The 23,523-nt window shown below is 38.4% G+C and overlaps 1 protein-coding gene and 1 pseudogene across 1 annotated transcript in view; both read left to right on the forward strand.

The window, feature by feature from the left end:
- CD96 (CD96 molecule) overlaps positions 1 to 23,523 on the forward strand; it is a 98,595-nt gene that overhangs the window by 74,280 nt on the left and 792 nt on the right. The window contains exons 9-13 of the mRNA XM_055570266.1: positions 7,870 to 7,947; positions 8,470 to 8,541; positions 18,080 to 18,145; positions 18,929 to 19,012; positions 22,170 to 22,293. Coding sequence (XP_055426241.1) covers positions 7,870 to 7,947; positions 8,470 to 8,541; positions 18,080 to 18,145; positions 18,929 to 19,012; positions 22,170 to 22,293 — 424 coding nt within the window. The remainder of the gene's footprint in view (positions 1 to 7,869; positions 7,948 to 8,469; positions 8,542 to 18,079; positions 18,146 to 18,928; positions 19,013 to 22,169; positions 22,294 to 23,523) is intronic.
- LOC129644833 (cytosolic 5'-nucleotidase 3A-like) lies at positions 14,228 to 15,107 on the forward strand (annotated as a pseudogene).

Consider the following 23,523-nt stretch of genomic DNA (forward strand, 5'->3'; position numbering starts at 1 on the left):
TTGAAGAAGAAAGCAATGACCAAATCAATATTCCTTTTTGTTGTGATCATTGCCATTTTATCCTTTTTCCTCCACTTACCTCACATCACAACTGCTCACCTATCTTTTATATGGCACATAGTTATCCATGTTAAATAATTAAATTGTTTGGAAAATATTTCAGACTTTTCCCAAATTAGTTCACCATAAGGCCTCTAGCATTTCCCTGCCCTTCCCTCTCTGGCAATGAGAGGGACAGTCACTGGGAAGATGGCTAGAGTCCAGGTTAAGAGGTTGGGTTTTGCTTTCTAATGTCACAAAGAGCCAACCAAATTGGTTCTTACAGAACATGTTCTGTCTCCTCCATTCAACTCAGAACTGACTAGAGTTAACTTCTGACTTAATTGAATTTCTAGTGATAACATAAAGGGTAATTTTTAACCTCAGTGAAAAAACATTTTAAGTTTTAATAGAAATGGGCTTCCAAAAGTTTCAAATCTCATCTAACCTCATGGCAGTTCATGAATTAATATAGCAAGACATTTTCTATAAAGCGATGTTTTCTTCTAAACCCCTTCTTCTTTCCTAGAAACCAAGGATCATGGTTATGTATCTCTGGACATGTACAAGGTTAAATAACAGTAAATATTCAAACTGAAGAAATGAACAACCAGCAAACAATATCTAGCCCTCTAAACAAAGCAGATAACTGTCTATCATGGGGTAATACTTGCTGTATTACTTGCCTACAAAATATGTCATAATATAAGGCCAACTATTGAATGCTGAAGAGGATTTGCCATGCTGTGAATGCAAACATAACCTTGAAACAGAAAAGACAAAAAGCAAGTATGACTTATTCACATGCCAGACTATATAATACAAATCTTTTATAAAGACTTGACTGAAAGGAGTATGAAGACAAGTCTTTTAAAACGCCGTACTTGATGTCAAGAGATTGTCAGATACACATGTCCCCTTAAAGTTACAGAATCTCCAGGTCAGGCTCTAGGAAGCGATTGCTTTCAGAAACAGAGTTAAAATAAAACAACTGAGAAACAAGCATTGCTGGCCACCACCAATGTGCCACAGTTTGATCACTGTCCTACTGATGCTGAGGCCACGAGTGTGCATGGGGACGACACTCAGTTCAGTTCGACACACAGAACAAACACTGAGGGCTTGCAAAGGCGCAGCCCTGGAACAGACCGGTACCACCCATTGCTGTTACTAAACCACTGCACATGAGGCCATCGCAGGGCCTCTGCACTCGCTGTGTCCTTGGCCTGAAAGCTCCCACAGCCCTTCCCCTGTATCCATTCTCCCTCTACATCCCTAGGGCAGCCTTCCTGAGATGCTGACTAGGCCTTCCCTCCTTCAGTGTTCTCATATTTGGATCGATTTATGTGAGTCTCTGGTTAATAGCCATATCCTCTGTAAACCTAAACCCCAGAGAAACTGATCACTGTGTCCCCAGTGCTGAGCAAAATGCCTGGAAGACAGAGGATCCCAAATTCTGGGTGAATAAATGAAAGAACATGGACAGGAAATGGAAAGAGATACCAATGCTGAGATTGTTGAAGTTGGGTCATGTAATGCCAAGGGGCCTTAATCTTGAACTGTTGTGTAAAGCCATCTCTGGATGGCTTCAGCTCTGACTTCTGCATGGTAAACAAAGTCCTAGAGTAAAGGGGTCACTCTTTCCATAACCCATGCAATTTGATACAGACCCTTAGGCCAAGATCAGAACAAAATTTAGCTGGAGATGTGTAAGACTGAAATGATCTTAGGCCCCTTCAAGAAAGTAATAGGTGCCATTGATCTTTTTGTTCCCAGAAGCTTATCGGCATGTATTCAGCCTTCAACAAACTCCACAGGCCTGCTCATGACAGGACACAGAACTGTTCCCTAAACCAGGCAAGAGACACAGTGAAGCGAGGATCAAGGCAGCGTGCATGCCTTGGCAGTGTTCCTCTTTTCAGTAGTCCATGAACAACACTTGTTAGATGGAGTCGAATGAATTCTTCCCCTGCAGTAAATCTGCAGTAAGCAAGGATTTATGTCATATTATTTTTTGACCTCCAGAAAAGAACATTTAATCAGTCGTTTTAATACAAATGAAATTCCTAGTTATCATACCCAGCGACTCCTGCCAGAGTTAAATCATATGTTACCAATCAGTGCCAGCACCCAGTGTGGGCAATCAGAAAATGTCTGTTCATTGTAAGTAAGAAGTATTTTCAGAGATGGCTGGCAGTTGTTTATTAGCCTGAGATTTCTAGATGATGGTGGTGAAAAAGAAGTGAAAGTCATTCAGTCATGCTTCCTCGTCCTTTATCTTCATCGTCATTACCATTGTTATGATCATATCACCAATGTTTCAGCCATTTCTTTCTGCCTTCACTTACTAAGTCACTTGGTGAATACTGGGAAGGTCAGCTCTCAGAATGAGAGGGAGAGAATGAGGGAGGGAGGAAGAGTGGATAAATGAATGAATAAAAGATCCTGGTCCATGGGAGGGGAGATAAGAGACTGCGACTGACAATGAAAGCCATGTGTTTTCCCATGCAAGGAACAGAGTCCCAGAGTAAAGGGATCACTCTTTTCTCATCCTTCTGAGAATTGTCTAAAACATAGATAGTCTTTCTTGTTTTTCCTTTCCCCTCCCCATTTCCTCTTTTACCTTTTCTTCCTATAGTAATTAGGAGGAGCAGAAGCACATCATATCTTTCAGTATTCCACAGTATCCAATGATTACTTATAGCTAGTTATTTACTTCTCTGTATTTTTTATCTTGTTTTGTATGGTTATGAAAAAAAAAAAAGTCTGTTGCTAAGTTGCATCTGACTTTTTGTGACCCTATGGACTGTAGCGCACCAGGCTCCTCTGCCCATGGGATTTCCCAGGCAAGAATACTGAAGTGGGTTGTCATTTCCTTCTCTAGTGGCTCTTCCCTAAACCTGGGTCTCCTGCATTGGCAGGCAGATTCTTTATCACTGAGCCACCAAGGAAAACACATAATCACGCAAAATTTTAAAAATAGATAACTGAAGAAATTACTGCAAAGAGGACAAAGATAAAGCCATCTTGATGAGAGAGAAATTCAAATTCACTCTTTGATCCATAGGTTCATAAAATCATAATGAACCAGTTGTGGAGCCATGAAATTAAAAGACGCTCCTTGGAAGAAAAGCTGTGGCAAACCTAGACAGCATATTAAAAAGTAGAGACATGACTTTGCCAACAAAGTTCTGCATAGTCACAGCTATGGTTTTACAGTAGTCATGTATGGCTATGAGAGTTGGACCATAAAGAACGCTGAGTGCTAAAGAATTGATGCTTTTGAATTGTGGTGTTGGAGAAACTCTTGCGAGTCCCATGGACTGCACGGAGATCAAACCAGTCAGTCCTAAAGGAAATGAACCCTGACTATTCATTGGAAGGACTGATGCTGAAGCTGAAACTCTAATACTTTGGCCACCTGATGCGAAGAGCTGACTCATTTGAAAAGACCCTGATGCTGGGAAAAATTGAAGGCGGAAGGAAAAGGGGACGACAGAGGATGAGATGGTTGGATGGCATCACCGAGTCGATGGACATGACTTTGAGTAAGCTCTGGAAGTTGGTGATGGACAGGAAAGCCTGACGTGCTGCCATCCGTGAGGTTACAGATTCGCTCACAACTCGGGTGACTGAACAAGTTGTGGAGGAGACGCACAGCTGCTCTTCACGCAGAGACTTCCGGATAAGTCCACTAGAGGGCGCGGTGGAGCACAGTCAGCAGAAAGCTCGTGGGGAGTGAAGAGTGACTGACCGCCCCAGCAACCTTGTCAGGATTGGCCAATGGGTGAATGCCAGTGCTCAATTTCCTATGTGTCCAGAAATGTGATCCCAATACTCAGTTTGAGACAATCTGAGCTTACTCTGCAAATACTTCATGTATCCTGTAAGCAGTCTTTTGGTGTGTTTTTTCCCTATCACTTGATGAGTGGTGGAAGGCAATGAGGTAGATGTTAGAATGACTTCACAGGTATGTGAACCACTAGGGACTCAGTGAGGTGAAAGAGGAGAGTTGCAGATGACTCTGCCAGGAGAAACGACTACTCCATCATAGAACTAGTGCCCAGTAGGCTGCCGTTCTCTTCTCCCCGGACAGGCAGCCGTTTTCTGGTACAGCCTTTTGAAATGTAGTTCTTGGGCCAGCCTAGGGAAGGAAGGATTGGTTACCTCACATCAGCCCCCTTCTAGAAGGACTGGGGAAATGGGAGCAATGGTAGAACTCATCAGGAGATTCAAGTCATCTATTGTCACGATATGCCTGTGTTTTCAGCATCTGAACTAAACGGCAGATGAGCTGTTGTATAGCTTCTAAGATTACTTTTTAGTCCTTACCTCACGCCAGGCATTCTTCTAAGTACTTTATACACTCACCGTATAGAAAAGTACTGTTATTTTACATGTGAGGAATTTGAGAAAGAGAGAAAGGTCAATAGATTCTACCAAGATCACACATCTAACTTTGAACTAAGGCAGGCTTCAGTTCATGGTATCTGGTTCTGGAATTGATGCTTTTAATAGCTAAGCTACACTGCTTTTGCAAATCTCTAAATGATTTGCAAAACTGTCTTGTAGACTCTGGATGCAGTATGATGTGTCTAATGCAATGGCTTCCTAGCAGTTAAGAGCCAGATGGAAATCTGTTTTCTTCGCAGCATTTGACTGCACTGACCCAACATCTGGCACACAGTCTTCCCTTACAAATATTTGCTGAGTTGGGCTTAATGGCCCTGCTTTTGGAAACCCTCCGTCACCTTGGCTTCTCTAATAACGTAGCCCCTGACTTTCTTGCTGCCTCCCTGGCTCCTCCTTCTCAATCTCCTTTTCTCCTGCCAGTATGTTACATGAAAGTTTTCCCCATCATTCCATCCTAGGCTCTGTCTTCTCCCAGGACCCATCCTCCTTGGAGCTCTCAGTTACTCCAATTACTGTCTACACACTGATGTCTCACAAATATTTATTTGCAACCTAATTTCACTCCTAAAATTCAGACTCACATGACCAGCCCTCTGCTGGAAGTTGATATCTCGTATGCAGTCAAAATCAATCTGTCCAAATTTTATTTCATTTTTGTACCTCCGGGCCTTCCAAGGTTATTTTTCCTGTTTATTTGCTCAGATAACGACACCTTGATCCAAACACCTGCCCAAGCTGGAAAACTGGGAGTTATTCTGACTTCTCTCTTTTATTTATTTCCTACATTCAGCTATGTACCAACCCTGTCGGGCCCACACTTGAAACCTTCTGACTTCTTTTCTTCCCTACAGCCTTCACCCTAGAGTCCAGGCCACCTTCCACTTACCCTGGGGCATAGCATCTTGTAAGGACCAGCTGGACAGTATCCTCATCTCTTTACTGCTCACAGAGTGCCTTCAACATTCTCACCAGACTTCAGTTGTCTCCCCCATTTTCTGTCCACACTGCTTGGAACATTCTGCTTCTTGATTGCTCTCTTTCTCTGTGTCTTGCTAATTCTTGTCAGTCTTCAAGCCTAATTGTTAAGTCACTTCTTCCAGAAAACCTTCCCTGAGCTCCATGCCTTGGTTACACGTTCCTCCTCTGGAATCTCACAGCACTGTGTCTTTTCTCCACCAGAGTACTTCCCATCTTATACTGCAGTTCTTTTTCACTCTTTATGAGGGAAAGGAAACAACCTGCAATAACAACAAATTCCAAAATTGCATTTCTTCATTTATACTTGATATAAATTTATTTATCCTAACAGAGTCAATATAAGGCCAAGCTAGTAGCTGAGTGCTCTGCTCCACAGTTATTTGACACCCCAGGCTTCCAGCTTTGTTACATGTGATGCTGACTTCCAAATCACTCTGCATCATAATATCTGGATAGCTCATGAAGAAAGATCATGTAGGATCGTGTGTGGGATGTTTTCATATGACAAGCCTTGAAGCAACAGCCATCACTCTTACTCACAGTCTATTGCCTGGGACTTGGTACATGGCCACCACATCGAACTGCACAGGAGGCTGGGAAATGTAGTTTCTCTGTGCCAGAAAGAAGAGAACTGGGTTTGGTGATCAACCAGTAATCTGCCACAATGACCTTTTTTCTCACTAAATTATATGCTCTGTGAGGGCAGGGGCAAAAATTCTCTTTTTCTGCACTTTATCCTCAATGCTAGTACACAGTGGGAACTCACTAAGTATTTGTTGAATAAATGAAACTGTGTGTGTCCTGTCTTTAAAAGACATTTTTTCTGCCCATCCTGATGCTGGCTGCACATTTTTTTCCTCAAATGGCATCATCTGAAGCAACATCTAACATGTCTGACTGATTCATGGAGCTGGGGTATAGTATGTCTTTGGTGTTCATTGGTAGGCTGTGTTGCAAAATGATGCTTGTTGATCATCTCCTATGTGACCTGCAACTGGTGCTAATGGTAAAGAAATCACCTGCCAATGTAGGAGACATAGGAGACGTGGGTTCAATTCCTGGGTCAGGAAGATTCCCTGAAGAAGGATATGGCAACCCACTGCAGTATTGTTACTTGGAGAATCCCATAGACCGAGGAGCCTGGAGGGCTACAGTCTATAGGTTGCATAGAGTCAGACACAACTGAAGTGACTTCACACACACACACACACATGAGCCACAATGCCATTTTATTTATTTATCTTATATATACTTCTTTCAGAGATTCAATTACCCTTGTTTTCTATTTAAGGCATGCCCTTTCCAGGAACTGAGATATCTGGGAAGTTGCCAGGCTATTCACTACTAATTAAAGCTTGAGGGTGAAAGAATATATTGGCTGCCATACTGTAAAGATATTATTGAGAATATTGTACACATTTTACAGTACCCTTTTTATACAAACTGGGGAGAAAATTCTTTCTAATCATAATAAAAAGAATAGCAGTAATTTTCTTAAAAATTGACTGTTTTTTATCTTATAATGTTCATCAGTGGTATAACAAATGCTCTTTATTTCTTAACATTGTTACTAGAACATTCTGACCAAATGTGCAGTCCATATCTAAGAGAATATTACATCGAGAAATACATTATGTAATATCCCCAGCTAGGTTTTAACAACACTCAACATTCTTTATCTAACTTTATTTTTCCTACCCTTATTTTCCCTTTCTATCCACTTCTTTTATCTTCTTGTATTTGAATATTTATGTAAGCCACCATGAATATGTTTTGGAGCAAAGGAGAAATACATAGAAATAAAATCTATTAAACATTTGTCTTCCCAAGAGACATAACATGTTTCAGTGGCTGTAGTTGAGTATTTTTGTATTTCAATCTACCTTGCTTTATCTCTAGAGGTATTTTCAAATGAAAATGAATTAGTCTTTTATTTTGGGGGGAAGGGAAGAAGGAAAAATGGGAAATTATGGCTTATGAAGATTAAGATGATTTAGAAAGCTAAGAATTGAAGTAAACATGAAACCATATTTCATATGTGAAAATATTATATATAATTGTGAAAATTCACTACAAGATAATTTCCATAGGGGTGAAGATCTTGTCTTCATTGTTCAAACTGCATGTGAATCATCTTGCACATAGTAGACACTAAAATAAAATATTTTGAAAGTATGAATGTAATACACTTGCACTAAGGAGAACTGGGTTAACACAGAATAAATAATATTAAGCATTGGGTGTGCAACCACAAGCATAGAACTTTTGGACTCTGTTTTATAATTTATAAAAGGAAGCCATCAGACTATGTATGCACTAAGATTCTTTCTAAATCCAATACTCCATGTTCTACATGTCACCTTTGTTAAGTATAGTGGCACATTTAAACATATGAAAGTAAATTCCTATGACAGTTTGGAAATTTTGTTTTCAAAATAGGTTATCGAACTCCATCATCAACAGCCCATGTAGATGTGAGCACATCAACTTCAAACGTCACCCCTCCAAGTGTTCAAAGTGAGTAGCAAGACTCCTTGTGTGACTCCAAAGAGACAATACAACCACAGATTTTATTGCAGCTATAATATTATTGAGGTTTGGGGGGAAACTGTATTTTTCATTTTATGTTGATACTTTGCTTTTGAGTTATTCTGTGGGAAATTGTAATCCAGTGACTATATATTGATGTGACAATTACTATAATCTTAAAAATATGGATTGGTGATTTGTTATTCTATTGTACCTGTCATTTGTCATGGGATTTTTAGAGTAATATTAAAGTAATTTTGAGAGTACTCCCAGTGATCTGAGTTGGTGACAAGAAGAGAAAAAAAAAGAAAATCTCTGCTTTCTTTGGGCATTAAACATAAACTACAGACTTTAGCTTAACACGAGCCAGCTAGCATTCTCTGTGTCAGGAAGCATTATTTTCAATTTCAGATTTCCCCAAAGTCATACAGACTAAAAATTCAGCACATCAAAGTAAAATTAAATTGCAACTTGATCAGAAAATAGAATTCTGAAATTTTTGTCTTTCAGCCAGTAATTCCGATGTGCCTACCCGAGGCTTCAACTACTCCTGGACTTCCAGTGGGAAAGACGCCAAACACTGTGAGTGAAATGTGAGTCCCTGGAGTCCTCCGGGCCTCACTCATTTATCCAACACATATACTGAACAACTACTGTGTGCTTTGTTTATTATCGCATTAACAAATATTTACAAGGCATCGACCATGTTTAAAGCATTGTTGTGGTTGCTGGGGATACCTGTAAGCAAAACAGGTCTAAGTTCCACAATCGGGTGCATGAGAGACAGACAAATAATGAAAAGTGATATGGAGAAAACGAAGCAGAGAAGGGAGACAGCGAGAACCAAGAGTGAGGGGGCAGTGCCCTTCTAAATAGGGCAGTCTTGGAAGGCCTTCCTGAGCAAAGTGACATCTGAATAAAGTGGAGATGAAAAAGCAAACTATGAGTAGATCTGGGGGAAAAGAGAACTCGCTAGAATGTGCATATCACTAGAAAAAGGAAAAAAAGAAGCTCAATGTGAAGCACAAAAAATAGTTTGTTACTTGCCATGTGACCAAGTAGCAGCGGGGTCTGTTGATGCTGCCTTAGCAGGTATTGACAGGGTCTAAAAAGGAAATACACTGCCTGTTAGTGGTCAAGACAAAGATGAGTGTGGTCTTAGTGGCAAAGGATGTGGCTGAAGCAAAGAGAAGTGAATCCCCTGGGTACCACAGGTTAGGACTCCGAATTTAACTCCTGGGCGCTTTGCCACAGAGTAAATGTGCGTGTGCCTTTTAAAAAGCATTTAAATTATACATTGAAAACCTCCAAACATCTTTTATACCCACTGACTCAGTCATCTCACTGATGGGAACTTGTCCTTAGGAAATAAATCAAAGAGGAAAAAGGAACCTATATAATATTTCTCTTTGAGCATTATTTATTTATCTTTTTTATGGACTTCAGGCCTCCCAGGCAGCTCAGTGGCAAAGAATCTGCCTGCTGATACAGGAGATGAAAGAGACACAAGTTTGACCCCTGTGTTGCGAAGATCCCCTGGAGTAGGAAATGGCAACCCAGTCCAGTCTTCTTGCCTGGAAAATTCAATGGACGGAGGAGCCTGGCAGGCTATAGTCCATGGGATCACAATGCATTGGACACAACTGAGTGACTGAGCTCGAGCTCGATGGAGCTCAGGTTCACAAATTTAGGTTAATCATAATCTTCAGTTCATGATACTTTCATCATTAGTCTAGGCATGACCCTCTGTATTTGAATGTAATACATATCTCTCAACAAATATGTTGATAACATAACAGACACCTGTGAACATAGTACCCAAATACAAGAATGAAAAGGAAGAGAGAGACCACACAGAAGAGAGGAGAAAAAGCACACAAAGAGATCACCAGGCAGCATGACCGTGATATATGTCAAAGGTGGTGTCCAGAGTACTGTGCAGACACCATTCAGCAAGTGGACCCAGGAATGCTGATTTTTTTTAATAAGAAAAACACATTAAAATGCACCCCCACCATGTACATTACACAAAAATAAACTCCATATAGTTTAAAATATTTACGTCAAAAAGCCAAATATTAAAACATGTAATAAAATCAGGGTGAATTCCTTCCCAGCTTCGCAGTAGGGAAGGGCAGAGGAAAGAAGAGACACTAGACATAAAAATGACTGAAAAATTAAATTAAGAAAATTCTTTTCATTACGAGTCCTTCAAGAAAGTTTTTAAAAAGGCAAGCTAAAATCTGGGAGAAGATATTTGCCACATGTTTGAAAAAGGATCAAGAATATATAGTTGACAAAGGATCAAAACTTTAAATCAAGAATATATAAAGAACGTCTACAAACTAGTTTTTTAAAAGACAAAAAACAGTAGGAAATGAGCAAATAGGCACATCACAGAAGGCAACATCCAAGTAGCCAGAAAACATTGAGAGATTCTAAGCCTCTCTAACAATCAGGACATGCCAGTGAAGACTAAAGTCAGAAAGTTATTTTAGACATAACCAATTTGCAAAAATGAACAAGTCTGAAATTGCCGAGAGTTGTATAGGATGCAGATCAATGCAATTTGTTATATGTTGCTGGTGAGAGTATTAATTATTACCATCTCTTTCCACTACTTAGGCATTATTTTTTATAGCTGAAGAGTTTTATACCAGACAGTCCAACACTTCTACTTCAAGTATTAGTCACTCAGTCATGTTTCAGCCCCATGTACCATAGCCCACCAGGCTCCTGTGTCCATGGGATCCTCCAGGCAGGAATGCTTGAGTGGGTAGCCATTCCCTTCTCCAGGGACTCTTCCTGGCCTAGGGATCGAACCCGCGTCTGCTGCACTGCAGGCAGATTCTTAACCGTCTGAGCCACCGGGGAAGCCCACTCCTATATAAATACCCCCCCAAAAAATAAATTATTACATGTGTCCAGGAGATTTGTATACAAATATTGGTGAGGGGATCACTGCTTATAATAACAGCAAAAAATAAAACTGTAAATAATCTATAGTTAGGAGTGTAGATAAGTAAGTTGTAATATAATCATAAAATACTATGGAACAATGAAAAAAGAGTGCATGTCAGTCACATATGGCAGCGTGAATGAATTCTAATAGCACTATGTTGAATCAAAAAAGTAAATGCCAAGTGACAATATATGGAATGATAAATTCAAGTAAAATTTATTTTTTTAATTTAAAAAGTTTTTTTTTCAGTTTGTTTTGAAATATAGTTGATTCACAATGTTGTGTTAGCTTCAGGTATACGGCAAAGTGATTCAGTTATACATGTACATAAATATATGTCCTTTTTTTACATTCTCTTTCATTATAGGTTATTGCAAAATATTGAGTATAGTTCCCTCTGATATACAGTAGGTCCTTTGTTGATTATCTATTTTATATATATTAATGTGTATTTTAATCCCAGACTCCTAATTTATTCCTCCCCTGTCCTCCCCTTTGGTAACCATAAGTTTCTATGTCTGTGAGTCTATTTCTGTTTTGTAAATAAGGTCATTGGTATCATTCTTTTAATTCCACATATAAGTAATATAATATGATGTTTGTCTTTCTCTGCCTAGCTTACTTCACTTAGTGTGATACTACTTAGGTTTAAAACAAGTATTAATATAACCAAATACTATATGGCTTAGATTTAATATTTGATGAAAATTTAAAATATGTAGACAATATTCAGACAATGTTTGCTTTTGAATGGACATACAAAAGATAGGAGAGGGAGTAAACATTTATAATATTATTTATATAATTCCAAAATCTGTGTATGAGTTGGAGAATTATTAAGGAAAAATATGTTCAATAATAAGAGAATGTGGAATAGGATGAAATAACAACTCAGTGAATATTATGAAGCCAAACAAAACAATTGCCAGTATGTACTACAGTGAGAAGAAATTATCTGCTTAATTGAAGGTTTTGAATTTTTCACTTACTTGCTTTATTTAAATTGTTACATTAGCATCTGTGCCCATACTAAAATCCTTTTCATCCAGTGCATCACAACAGTATAAAGTACAGAGACCACCCAAGGTACTTTTTGCCCTAGAAACTAGAAAATTGAAAGGGTCTTATTTGTAAGTGCTTCCTAATTTACACAGGAATATTTTTATTCTTTTTAATAGATTTCATAATGAAATAAACTATTGTAATCCTTCACAGTTTCTGTCCTTCCCCACTTGAAAACTTCATTTATCCTCAGACTTCTCTTTATCATTCTTATCATAAAAATAGCCTTAGAAACTGTGACATCTAGGAAGGGACTCTAAAACCCAGCAAACAATTTTTTCCTGGCAGTGAAAACTCCCTTCTTACTTATGCAAGAAGATCTTGTTAACTGGTTGCCATTTTTCATCTATAAGCTTAGAGAAAAAATTCCCTGCAGTGAGTTGCTCTATTTATAATCATTCACAAAAACACATTAGGGTCCAACAAGTTAATATTGATTGCTCACTCCCAAACTGTTTTTGAAACATGTTTTTACTCGTTGGATTGGACTGTAATATGACATCTAATATTAGATGATGCATTTGGCAAGATTCGTGGCAGGCATTGGTAATGGGAATTTTTTCTTTCAATATGTTTATTTCAATTGATTTATGAAATGCTCAGAGGCAGAAAAAGAATGATAATGGATCGATTTCTAGTGAAATAAACCCACTAGCAGTGTTTCTAGGGCCCTTGCTCTTTGTGAACACATTCTATGAGATATTTGCTTATACACACACTTTGTATAGTTCATGTATATTAAATGTCACTAGAAGATTCTGAGCACATTGCATTTACACTAATCTCATACATGTTTTAATATATTCTTTTGTTGTTATTTTGTTATTTATTAACTTGAAGAGGTCTAAACTGGAAATCAAGAATATTAGAATCTTAATCCCAGTTCCTGTAGTCTAGAAGAGGAATGCATATTTTAGTGTAACCATCTATGAAATGGGGATACCAAAACTGACCTTCTAAATACCCAAAGTGTATGACCTTAATAATGTCCTGGGACACATTTTCATCCTGACACTCAGGTGATCAGGCCATGGAGCAGAAAATTGAAGCTTAATTACTTTTTTTTTTCCCCCTGGGTTTTCCAGTCATCAATCTGGCCCAGTGGAGCCTGAAGCCACTCTGAAATCAGTCTGTCTCAGACAAGCAGAAAAATGATATGAGTCTCCATGGGTCCTTAAACACTCCAATTTACCCATTATCAAATCATCAAGTTTATTTATGCATGCGCACACACACACACACAAGCCTCAGGATACCTCTTATTGCTCTCCCATGAGGTCTTCATTCTGTTCTTTGAACCTGGCATCCCTTATTCTTCAAATTTTACATACTCTTCTTAACTCTTTTTTATTTTAAATTTATTTGTAAATAGAAATATAATTGTTTTACAGAATTGTGTTTGTTCTGCCAAACATCAACATGAATTAGCCATAGCTCTTCTTAACTCTTACAATTGTACTGCTTATCCTGCCCCTGGTCCTGGCTATTTCTCCTCAGACTCCTGGTAATAATTTCATGAGAACCCATCTACTTTTTATAGGCAGAGGGTGATATAAAAGCTGGAACTAAGGAGCTGAGGATCAATGGGAGGGACCCAGCAATGCCAGGACCTGCAACAATGCTGGGTCCTATCGCAGGCTGCACCAGGATCTCTTCAGCCCCTCTGTTCCCTGTTGGTCAGGATGCTGACTCTTTGAGTAATAAACTCACCATTCTTACCCTCAAATTCTAAAAATCTTACATGCCTCAGGTCACATCTCTTTCCATTTTCTCTTCTCTAAAACACTGTTCTGCTCCCGTTCTGTCACCTAATTCCTCATTAAGTCAGCCTCAAATTATAGATTTATTCCTCTGATTTAAAATTCTCTCCTTCGTTAAAATACCATGGGGATTCCATGGATTTCTACACTGTTAGTACACAAGCCCCACACTTCCAAAGCTTGTGAGTATCATGTTTGTTTTGTGGTCAGGAAGAGCATAAGGGTCCCATTTATAGATTAAGTGATCATGGCAAGAGTGGACAGTAAGTAGCTGGTGCCCATTGCATCTGATGGAAGGGGTGATGCTGACCCAGTACCTTGAAGAAAAAGATAGGGCAGAAGACCAAGATCAGTGAGGTCTCTATGTCATAGCCTTGATTCTGTGGCTATTACTTGCCACCCTATGCCTTTGCTCTAAGGACAAAAGTAAGGGCAGAAGTCAGAATGTCTTAAGGAAGATTGGTTACCCAGTAGAAAGTCTGTACATATAAAAATTATGCCAGAATTTTAGAGAAGTTCACGTTGCCTCAAGAACCCCAAAAGAGTAACAGAAATTATCTGTGATGTTGTCAGAAGAGGGTCTGCCAAATCAGATAATCTTGGGCTTTAATATGACACAAAATAGATCTTCCTGCAAAGGGAAAGATGCCTAACATGTCATAATATTATTGAGAACTGTAAGCTGGTTACAGATGAATGTCAAAAAATGTTATTGCAACTCAAGGAAAAAGACAATACTATCAAAGTTGATCTTGTTTTTACTATAGAAGAGAAGTACCCTTTTATGGTAGAATGGTATGCTGAGTAACGTAGTCTCCTTGTCAAATAATGTTTATTTTATCAAAAGCTAAATTTAAAAGAACTGTGGAAGAAACTGATGCTATGCTAAAGGAAGGATATAAAAATTTATTTGAGAAACTCTAACAACACAGTATCCCTGTGTTCGTATTTTCGGTTGATAATGGTGATGTACGAGAGGACGTTATCCATCGGGCTCATGTTTATCATCCAAATGTCAAAGTAGCGTTCATTCTTAGATGTAGATGAAAATGTTCCCAAAGGACTTAAAGGAGAATTAACTTATATATTTAACAAACGAGATGATACCTTGAGAACACAGAATATTTCAATCAGTTAGAAAACAACAGTAATTTAACTCTGCTGAGAGACACACGAGGAGCCTTAAGGACGGCAGATGGAGTGTAGCCAGTGTTTAACACATCCTATATCTAGGATGTTGGATGGATATCTAGGATTAGATGGATATCTAAATGATGCATTAGTTGAGCTTTTAGAAAAAGTATTCTTTAGTGAAAGGTAAATCACTGGAAATGGCCAGCTCTGTCTTACTGAGGATTCTGTAAACAGACATTCTGCAGGAAGACCTCTCTCCTGTGGAAGCAGCTGATACAAGATCTGCTATCTCTTCATCTTGCTCAAAGACTAAACTATGATATATTCTTGTTCCTGAAGTTTTTCCTTTACATTACTTATATATTTTCAGACATGTTAAATCTATCAACTGGAAACTCCTCTTTTTCACTTCTTTCAACAGTTTCCACTTTTTTTTAACAGATTTTGAAAAATCTCAGACAAAATCAGAAAAATAACTCCCTAGGTTTCCAAAGTGTATTTTTTATAGCTCAATTTTTAATTTATTATTTTTAATTGAAAGATAATTTCTTTGCAGTGTTACATTCGTTTCTACCAAATGTCAACATGAATCAGCCATAGGTTTACCCATGCCCCTTCCCACTTAAACATCCTGTAGTTCAATTTTATTGCACATTTTTTGAGATCTTTTTATACTTGCAAAGTTTTCAGAAGGCCAAAGGAAGTTTTATAAAATGGTCAAATAATTTACATCATTTTAAATATTGCCATTTTTGCAAGTTGGATGTATCATGCTAATGATACTAACATCTCCTGAAATTGTATTATGCTTGGTTCTTTTGTTTGGAGAAAATCAATATTGATTTTACAGAAAGGACTGGCACTCTATTTGATGAAAAAAACTATTGTTGTCCACATGTCACTGATCATTACAAGTGTTCTGTATTGACTTACTGATTATAAACATAAAATAGAAAATCTTTTTTTAAATACCCATTTCTCTCAAAGTGATAGAACTTGTTAAACCATTTGTATCTTAGCATAATTGAATTTATCATATCCTTTCTTGATAGCAGATTTTGAAAAGAAAAGAAATAGAGGCATTGGGACTTCCTTGGTGGTCCAGTGGTTAAGACTCTGCACTTCCAATGCGGGGGTGTGGGTTCATTTCCTTATCAGGGAACTAAGATCCCACATACCATGCAGCAAAAAGTTAAAGAAAGGAAGAAATAGAGGCATCAAGCCCTAAAAGTAGGAAGTAAAGGAGATTCCATATTAAACAACAACAACAACAAAATGCTAAGGTTATTCAGAACAAACTGCCTTCTTCATAATTTTACCTAAACCTAGGCTTGGTTCCCGTTTCTTTTTAGTTGATTTTTGCTCATTGTCAATAAACTCCTAGCTTAATAGCTTAAACATTAAAACTCAGTGTTAAAAAGTACCCAGTCTGTTGTCATCTATAGATCTTAGCATTTTGTCTAGAACAAAAAGTAATCAAGATCACATGCACAGGGTCATAGAACTATATTGAAGATAAGAACATCTCCCTGACCTCAACAAATTCAAAATAGCTATATACAAAATCAGCCTAACCTTGGGAAAATCCCAAGTGGAGTAGCTATGACAGACTGTCCTGGGAGCAGACCCCAGAAAGCACTGACTTACAGCTCTACTGAAAGGCCTGGTAACATGCCTTTGTCTGCACCAGCAACTGCCATTGGCAACTAGTGAGAAATCAAGAAAGGGTCAGGCCAAGGGGGGTTTTAATGTTTGTTTTATTTTGTTTTGGCTTTGTCTACTTGTTTTGGTCTTGATATGTAAGAAAGCATTCAACTGAGAAAATCACATATGCCAATGTTTTAAATAAATGAGTATAATATCTTTTTACCGATTATAACCATATACTACTGTAGCTATTTTACTTTACATTACATTATAGGCATGTTATCAAATACAGACATGTAGAGACTGCCAAGAAGTGGAACTCTTCTACCAATGATGGAGAACTAAACAAAATGAATTGATAGGTCTATTTCAGAAGCCATATGTGCTTCTGGAATAGCTACCATCCATTTAAAGGGGAAGGTTTGCCTCTGAGTGGATCAAAAGGATTCACCCAGCAGCCAGCAAGGCCTGTAACCCACTGCTGCTGCTAAGTCACTTCAATCATGTCTGACTCTGTGCAACCCCATAGATGGCAGCCCACCAGGCTCCCCATCCCTGGGATTCTCCAGGCAAGAACACTGGAGTGGGTTGCCATTTCCTTCTCCAATGCAGGAAAGTGAAAAGTGAAAGTGAAGTTGCTCAGTCGTGTCCGACCCTCAGCGACCCCATGGACTGCAGCCTTCCAGGCTCCTCCGTCCATGGGATTTTCCAGGCAAGACTACCGGAGTGGGGTGCCATTGCCTTCTCTGCTGTAACCCAGGGGTCTCATAATTCACTATAGATATGTCATCTTACCCACAAGTACAAATTACTCTGTTCACTCTTGCAAGTTTCACCAAGGTTTTCAAAGTCCTGTTGGCATCTTCTCTTGACTGAGGCCGCTATAACACACGTAGGCTTTCCTTCTCTCTCATTCTTTTAGTTTATCTATGGGACAGACATAGCACACTTTCTGTGGCTGGAGAAACTGCTCCTAGTGTTTTCCCTCCCTTTCTTTTTCCTGCTTTAAATGGCTATAATCATAAAACTTCCCTATGGTTCAGATGAACCTATTTGCAAGTCAGGGATAGATACCAGACATAGGGAATGGATGTGTGGACATGGGGATGGGGGGTGGGGTGAACTGGGATATTGAGATTAGCGTATGTTCACTGCCATGTGTAAATCAGATAGCTAGTGGGAACCTGCTATGCAGAGCAGAGATCTCAGCTTGGTGCTCTGTGGTGACCTAGATAGTTGGGATGAGGAATGGAGTGGGAGGGAGATCCAAGAGGGAGGAAATATATGTATACATATAGCTGATTCACTTCGTTGTACAGCAGAAAATAATACAACACTGTAGAGCAACTATATTCCAATTTTAAAACAAAAAACAAAACCTTCCTTATTAGACACATCTTCAGCTCTCACTTTATTTTAGGACATTCTGAGGTGTGCTGCAGAGTACTTTGCTGATATTACTTGAAATGTTCATTAATATCTCTTTTTCATAATAATTAGACTCAATTGAAGGTCAAGAAGAGACAATAAATGTTCCAATATCTTCTTCCTTTAGCAGCTCCATGGATGCCCAGTGAAACAAACAGTTCGCCCTCCTCGGGTGCAGGTTCAACACTTCCTGGTGAGCACTTAGAGGAGGGTCTTGAGGGTCAGGGAAGGTATTAGTCTGCTTTATTTGGGAAGAGTTGGAAAAGAACTGATACAAAGCCAATCCCAGGTATTTAAAAGTGCGTCTTGATGGAAATGACAGTGAAGATGAAAATGACAATGAATGAAGGCAAAATTCTTCTCAGTCACTCAGAAAAGTTAGTCAGAGATAAAGTCATAGATTTGCCTCGAGATAAAGTCATAGATTTGCCTCTATTTTATTTCAAGATGCATTTTGGGACCAAATAAATCCATTAAAATGCATTTTAAGCTTTAATTTTCCATTGTAAAATGGAATGATTTGTCGACACGGATTTGTCTACTCAAATGTTGCACAGGAATTTTTAATAACCTTATCAAACACATTAGAATGGGGAGACCTCTAATAACCTGGGGCACTAGAGATAAACCTCTTCTCTTCATGACCCCAGCTTCAGACCTTTTCCCATAATCATTTTCTCCTGGAGATTGTTTAGCAGATATTATTTTACTGTATGTGCCGTATTGTTTCTCTTTTTTTTTTCTTTAAATCCATAGGAAGCTTCACTCCTTTGGTAACTATTAGATCCTAGGATACTAACCTTGCATAAATTGGTCCTTAATAAACTTTACATATAATATTAGTATTTTAGGAGCATTTGAGCCATTCAGATGAGCTCTTTCTAATAGCAAGTGAAGTCCAATCATCATTTTACAACTTTTGACCAGATGGAAATGGTCCTTAGGATTACTTCAGATATTCCCTCTGTATCCCTAGGTGACATCTTCACTAGCACAACCATAGCATCTTCAGAAGTTCCCACACCTGCAAATGTATCTACTAAAAATAATCACATCACTGGTGAGTCATTTACCATTTTTAAAAATTTTATGTTTTATTTGCTCTACAAATATTTATTGCATGCCTATCATTTGTCAGGCACTGTGACAGCTGTTGAGTATTGAAAACACTGGCTTCCTGAAGAATATAATCTATTATAGAGGATACATAGTAAATAAATAATCATTCAATTAAATTTATTTGTGACAAATCCTATGATATAGTGCAAGATGTTGTCAGAGTCTAACAGAAAGATTTGATTGCAATTGGGGAACTAGAAAGGATTCTCTGGGGATACATTTAAAATAAAATCTGGAATGAGTAGGAATTAGCCAGGTGAAAAGTACTGAGAGATATTTCAGCTTTATGAAAGTATAGTCTGATGATTGGAACAAAGAGTATTCCTATAATTCAACTAATAAAAGTTTGTCAATGCTAAATATAATCCTTGTTTTTTATCATAAGAGGTCAAGGTTTTCAATAAAGTTACAACCCTCCCAATGCAGATCTTGATTGTAAATTCAAGGCATAATCAACTCTTTATATTCACTTAACTGGTGAACTCTACCTGGGGATTCAATTTATTTCATATTGAAGTTCATATAGCCCTCAGTCACTGGTGCATCATCCATCCTCCACACAGCATGGCAGCAGAGCTGCAAACTGACATCCTACCAACATCTTTAACTATTGGTGCCCTAAAGAACTAGCTACAACTTCCCTGGTGGCTCAGTGGAAGAATCCACCTGCCAATGCAGGAGACACAGGCTCCATTACTAGTCCAATATCCCACAGGCCACAGAGCAACACAGCCTGTGAACCACAATTAGCTGAGCCTGTGCTCTAGAGCTGGGGAGTCGCAACTACTGATTCCCCATAGTGGAATCACCCACGTGCTGCCAGTACTGCAGCCGGCAAGCCCTAGAGTCTGTGCTCCGCAGCAAGAGGAGCCACTACAATGAGAAGCCTGCACACCGCAACGAGGAGGAGCCCACGCTCTTTGCAACTAGAGGAAAAAGCCTGTGCAGCAACCAAGACCCAGCGCAGCCAAAATAAATAAATAAAATTATTTAAAAAGGAAAAGAACTACATACTTGAGGAATTGGGGCAAATTGGAGCTCTGCTTTTCCACCAGGACATTGCTGAAGCCAATGGCCTCATTTTCTATATTTGGTTGGGAGAAAATTAGTAAGCATTGATAGAAGATCTATCTAAAACCTGTTGTTCTTTCATTTCTCAGAAACTTCGGAGGTAAAATGTTATAGTCCACCATATTGCCAGTGTAGAGTAAGTCAGTCTTGACTTCACTGAAACAGAACTGTGTGTAGTCCTAAATTGATTTCCTGTGTAATTGTTTCTTTTGTGATCGTGATACTCTAGTACTTTGAACTACTGTGAACTCTAGCCCTTGTGCATCAGGGAGCCCCAGGGTTACTTAGTATAGGACTGTGTGAGCTTCCAGAGTACTGTCAGCATCTGCCTGACAAAACTAAAGTAACACGAGCACCAGGAAGACCTCCAATCCCTGGATATGTGTTGTAAGAGGAAAAATCTTCAGCACTGGTGATCAGTGTTATGACAGAATCGTATGGCTGCCGTCCAAACTATGTAAAATATAAAAAAGATGTGGTAACAAACATTTTAAATCCAGATTTTTTGGCTTGTGTGTGTTTTATTTTTTTGAGACTTCACTTAATGAAAAGCAGTGTAATAAATCTGAAGCAATCAAATAAATTTAAAAAGTCTACACATGGTTTATAATCTATTTAAAATAATGAAAATATTCTTTTATTAATAATAAAAATAAAGCAAAAATCCACTTTTGCCCAAATGATTTCTGTAATCTGAAGAGCTAAAGATCTATCTATAATCTATATCTATATCTATAATGTATAAGGAATTTCATTGTAGTGTTATTAGAAATAAGAAAAGCCTGGAAGCAATTTAACCATCCAACATTAAGGCCAATTAAATAACCTACAGTAGATCCACACACTGGGGAACCATCCAGTCATTTAATCATATGAGGTAAACTTCTATGCACTTCTGTGAAAAACATTCCAAGATTTTTTTAAGAGAAAGAAGCCAAGACCAGAGCAGTATGTACAGTATGCCCCCATTTGTAATATGAAAGGATATATATTCATGGTACCTATATTTGCTTATATTTGCATTAAAAATTTCTGATAGGAATTAACTATTAAATAGTTTACATAATTGACTATTAAAAGTTATAACCTCTAGTGTGGGTAGCTGGCATTTGAAGAAGTAAGGATACTTCCTTTTCATTGTAGTTTATATTTCTGTACTGTTTGAATTTTTAACATGAGCATAAAACACTTTTTAAAAGGAAAAAATTAAGTAACTCTACAATTATAAACATTCCCTTTTATTTTCTGCCAGGCAGAACCAGACAATCTTATTTCCTAAGAGAGTTCATTTACTTAATTTTTCCTTCATGTTACAGAAAAAGTAAGACAGTCCAGAATATTGTATTTATATTGCCTCTGGCCTTCTCAGCTTCATACTTTCAGACCTTTAGAATGTTATAATGCCTTTTACTTTTTCTTCCTCCTCCTAACACACTAATATTTCATAAAGCATTTTAATGACTCCTTAAAGAAAAAGAATTTAAAGATAGACCAGTATTTCACACATAAAACTCTTACTTTACTGGAGTGAATTTGGAAAACAAATTTACAGATTAGCAGTTTTATGTGTTCATTCTTTTTTAAATTTTTTATTTTATATCAGAGTATAGCCAATTAACAATGTGATAGTTTCAGGTGGACTGAAAAGGGATTCAGCCATACCACACAGGTGTCCACTCTCCCCCAAACTCCTTTCCTCTTATAAATCACATTTCATTGGCCACCCTGTGCCAGGAATTGTCCAGGGCCTTGAGAAAGTGAAAGAAAAGAAAAGATTAGGTCTGGAACATTCTTACAAGAAAGGCATTCATGTAAAAAAAAAAAAAAAAAAAGAAATGCAATTGTATAAGTGCAAAAACGATATGAGAACAAGTCATAGAAATGATCCCAGAGCACGATTGTGATCAATGAACACCCCATGGCCCTTGGAAATGCATGTTGCAGGTAAGCAAACTAATTCAATTCATCCTGCTTCCCAGTTGCCAAACTTTGGCATTAAAGTTCATCTCTCTTTATGCCCTTTTCAGGTACTGTGATCAGTAAGCCCAAAGATGGAATGTCCTGGCCGGTGATTGTGGCAGCTTTGCTCCTCTCCTGTTTCGTATTGTTTGGTCTTGGAGTGAGAAAATGGTGTCAGTACCAAAAAGAAATGTGAGTACAATATGGAGACATGTAGGAGCAGTTACTTTTTTCAGCAGAAAATATTCACTCAACACTTTAAATATCATTCCTAGATAGTAGTGTTTCTCTCCTATGTAACTGAGGAAATAAGGCTTAGAGAAGCTCAGAGAGGCTGCCCAGCTTCCCCGGTACCACACAGTTGGAATTAGATGCACAACTTCAGACTTGGTGCCCCTCTACCTGTTCAGGCTGGAGCACTCACTGGATGGAACATCAGTGGGCATGAAATGAGAATGGAGGCTCACATCACCTCAAAACTGAAACTGATTTTTCTTTTTAATCTTTATTATTCTTTTCATTTTCATGCATCTCTGAATTGCCTGGGCCCAGGTGAGCCTAGATACTGAAGTGTGAAATTGAGTAAGAAAGGTAATTTTAAGAAATTTCCAGCTGCTTTTCAGCAAAATGGGCTTTTACTGCCCTTATCCTTTCTCCCCATGGGGAAAAGAAAGCAGTCTTTTTGTCTTATTGAAATGGTTTCCAGAACTCTCCTCCCTCCACTGAGAAGTCTGAAATGGCGTGGAAGGTTAAGGCTCACTTTTCTGACTTGGCTGTTTTGGATCTGTCTGGTTCAGGCCATGCTTAGAGGAGATCTTCAGAATACACAAAGTTGACCCTCCACATATCTTACTACTGCTGTCTCAGATAATATTGACTGTGTGGCCTGCCTTCTGCTTAGTGTATCCTTGAAGACTCTATAGCCACGTGCAGGGGATGTTTCGTGGTGAATAAAACACCAAACCACAAGTCAGAAATTCTGGACTTTTGTCCAGGTACTACACTTTGGCCACCATGTGACCTTAAGAAATTCCTAATTCCCCAGAAAAAAACAGAATTGCAAATTTCTTAGAATGCTATCCACCTTTTGATATATATTGTCACCACTAAAGCACCAGAAAACCAGGTAATAGGTGTTGGGGATTTTTATATTAAAATGACAAAACAGGAATCTGAAAATCTGAATTGATTTTTTTGTTGTTGTTCTATATTCAAATGTCTGTGTTATATAGAGAAGAAAAACAACCCCCCTCTGTTTTTCTCAGGATCTCTCCTTCTCTCTCCCTCTAAGGAAAAATTAAGGTACTGTTGATTGATAGACAAGGGGTAGAGGTTTTTGAGTCTGCCCACAAATATGCCTCTATTTCCTGATAGCAAGAGAGCTGGAGCATTTGTACAGCTAAATCCCACACCCACCTTATG

This window comes from Bubalus kerabau, chromosome 2 (assembly GCF_029407905.1).
Source record: "Bubalus kerabau isolate K-KA32 ecotype Philippines breed swamp buffalo chromosome 2, PCC_UOA_SB_1v2, whole genome shotgun sequence".
NCBI lineage: Eukaryota > Metazoa > Chordata > Mammalia > Artiodactyla > Bovidae > Bubalus > Bubalus kerabau.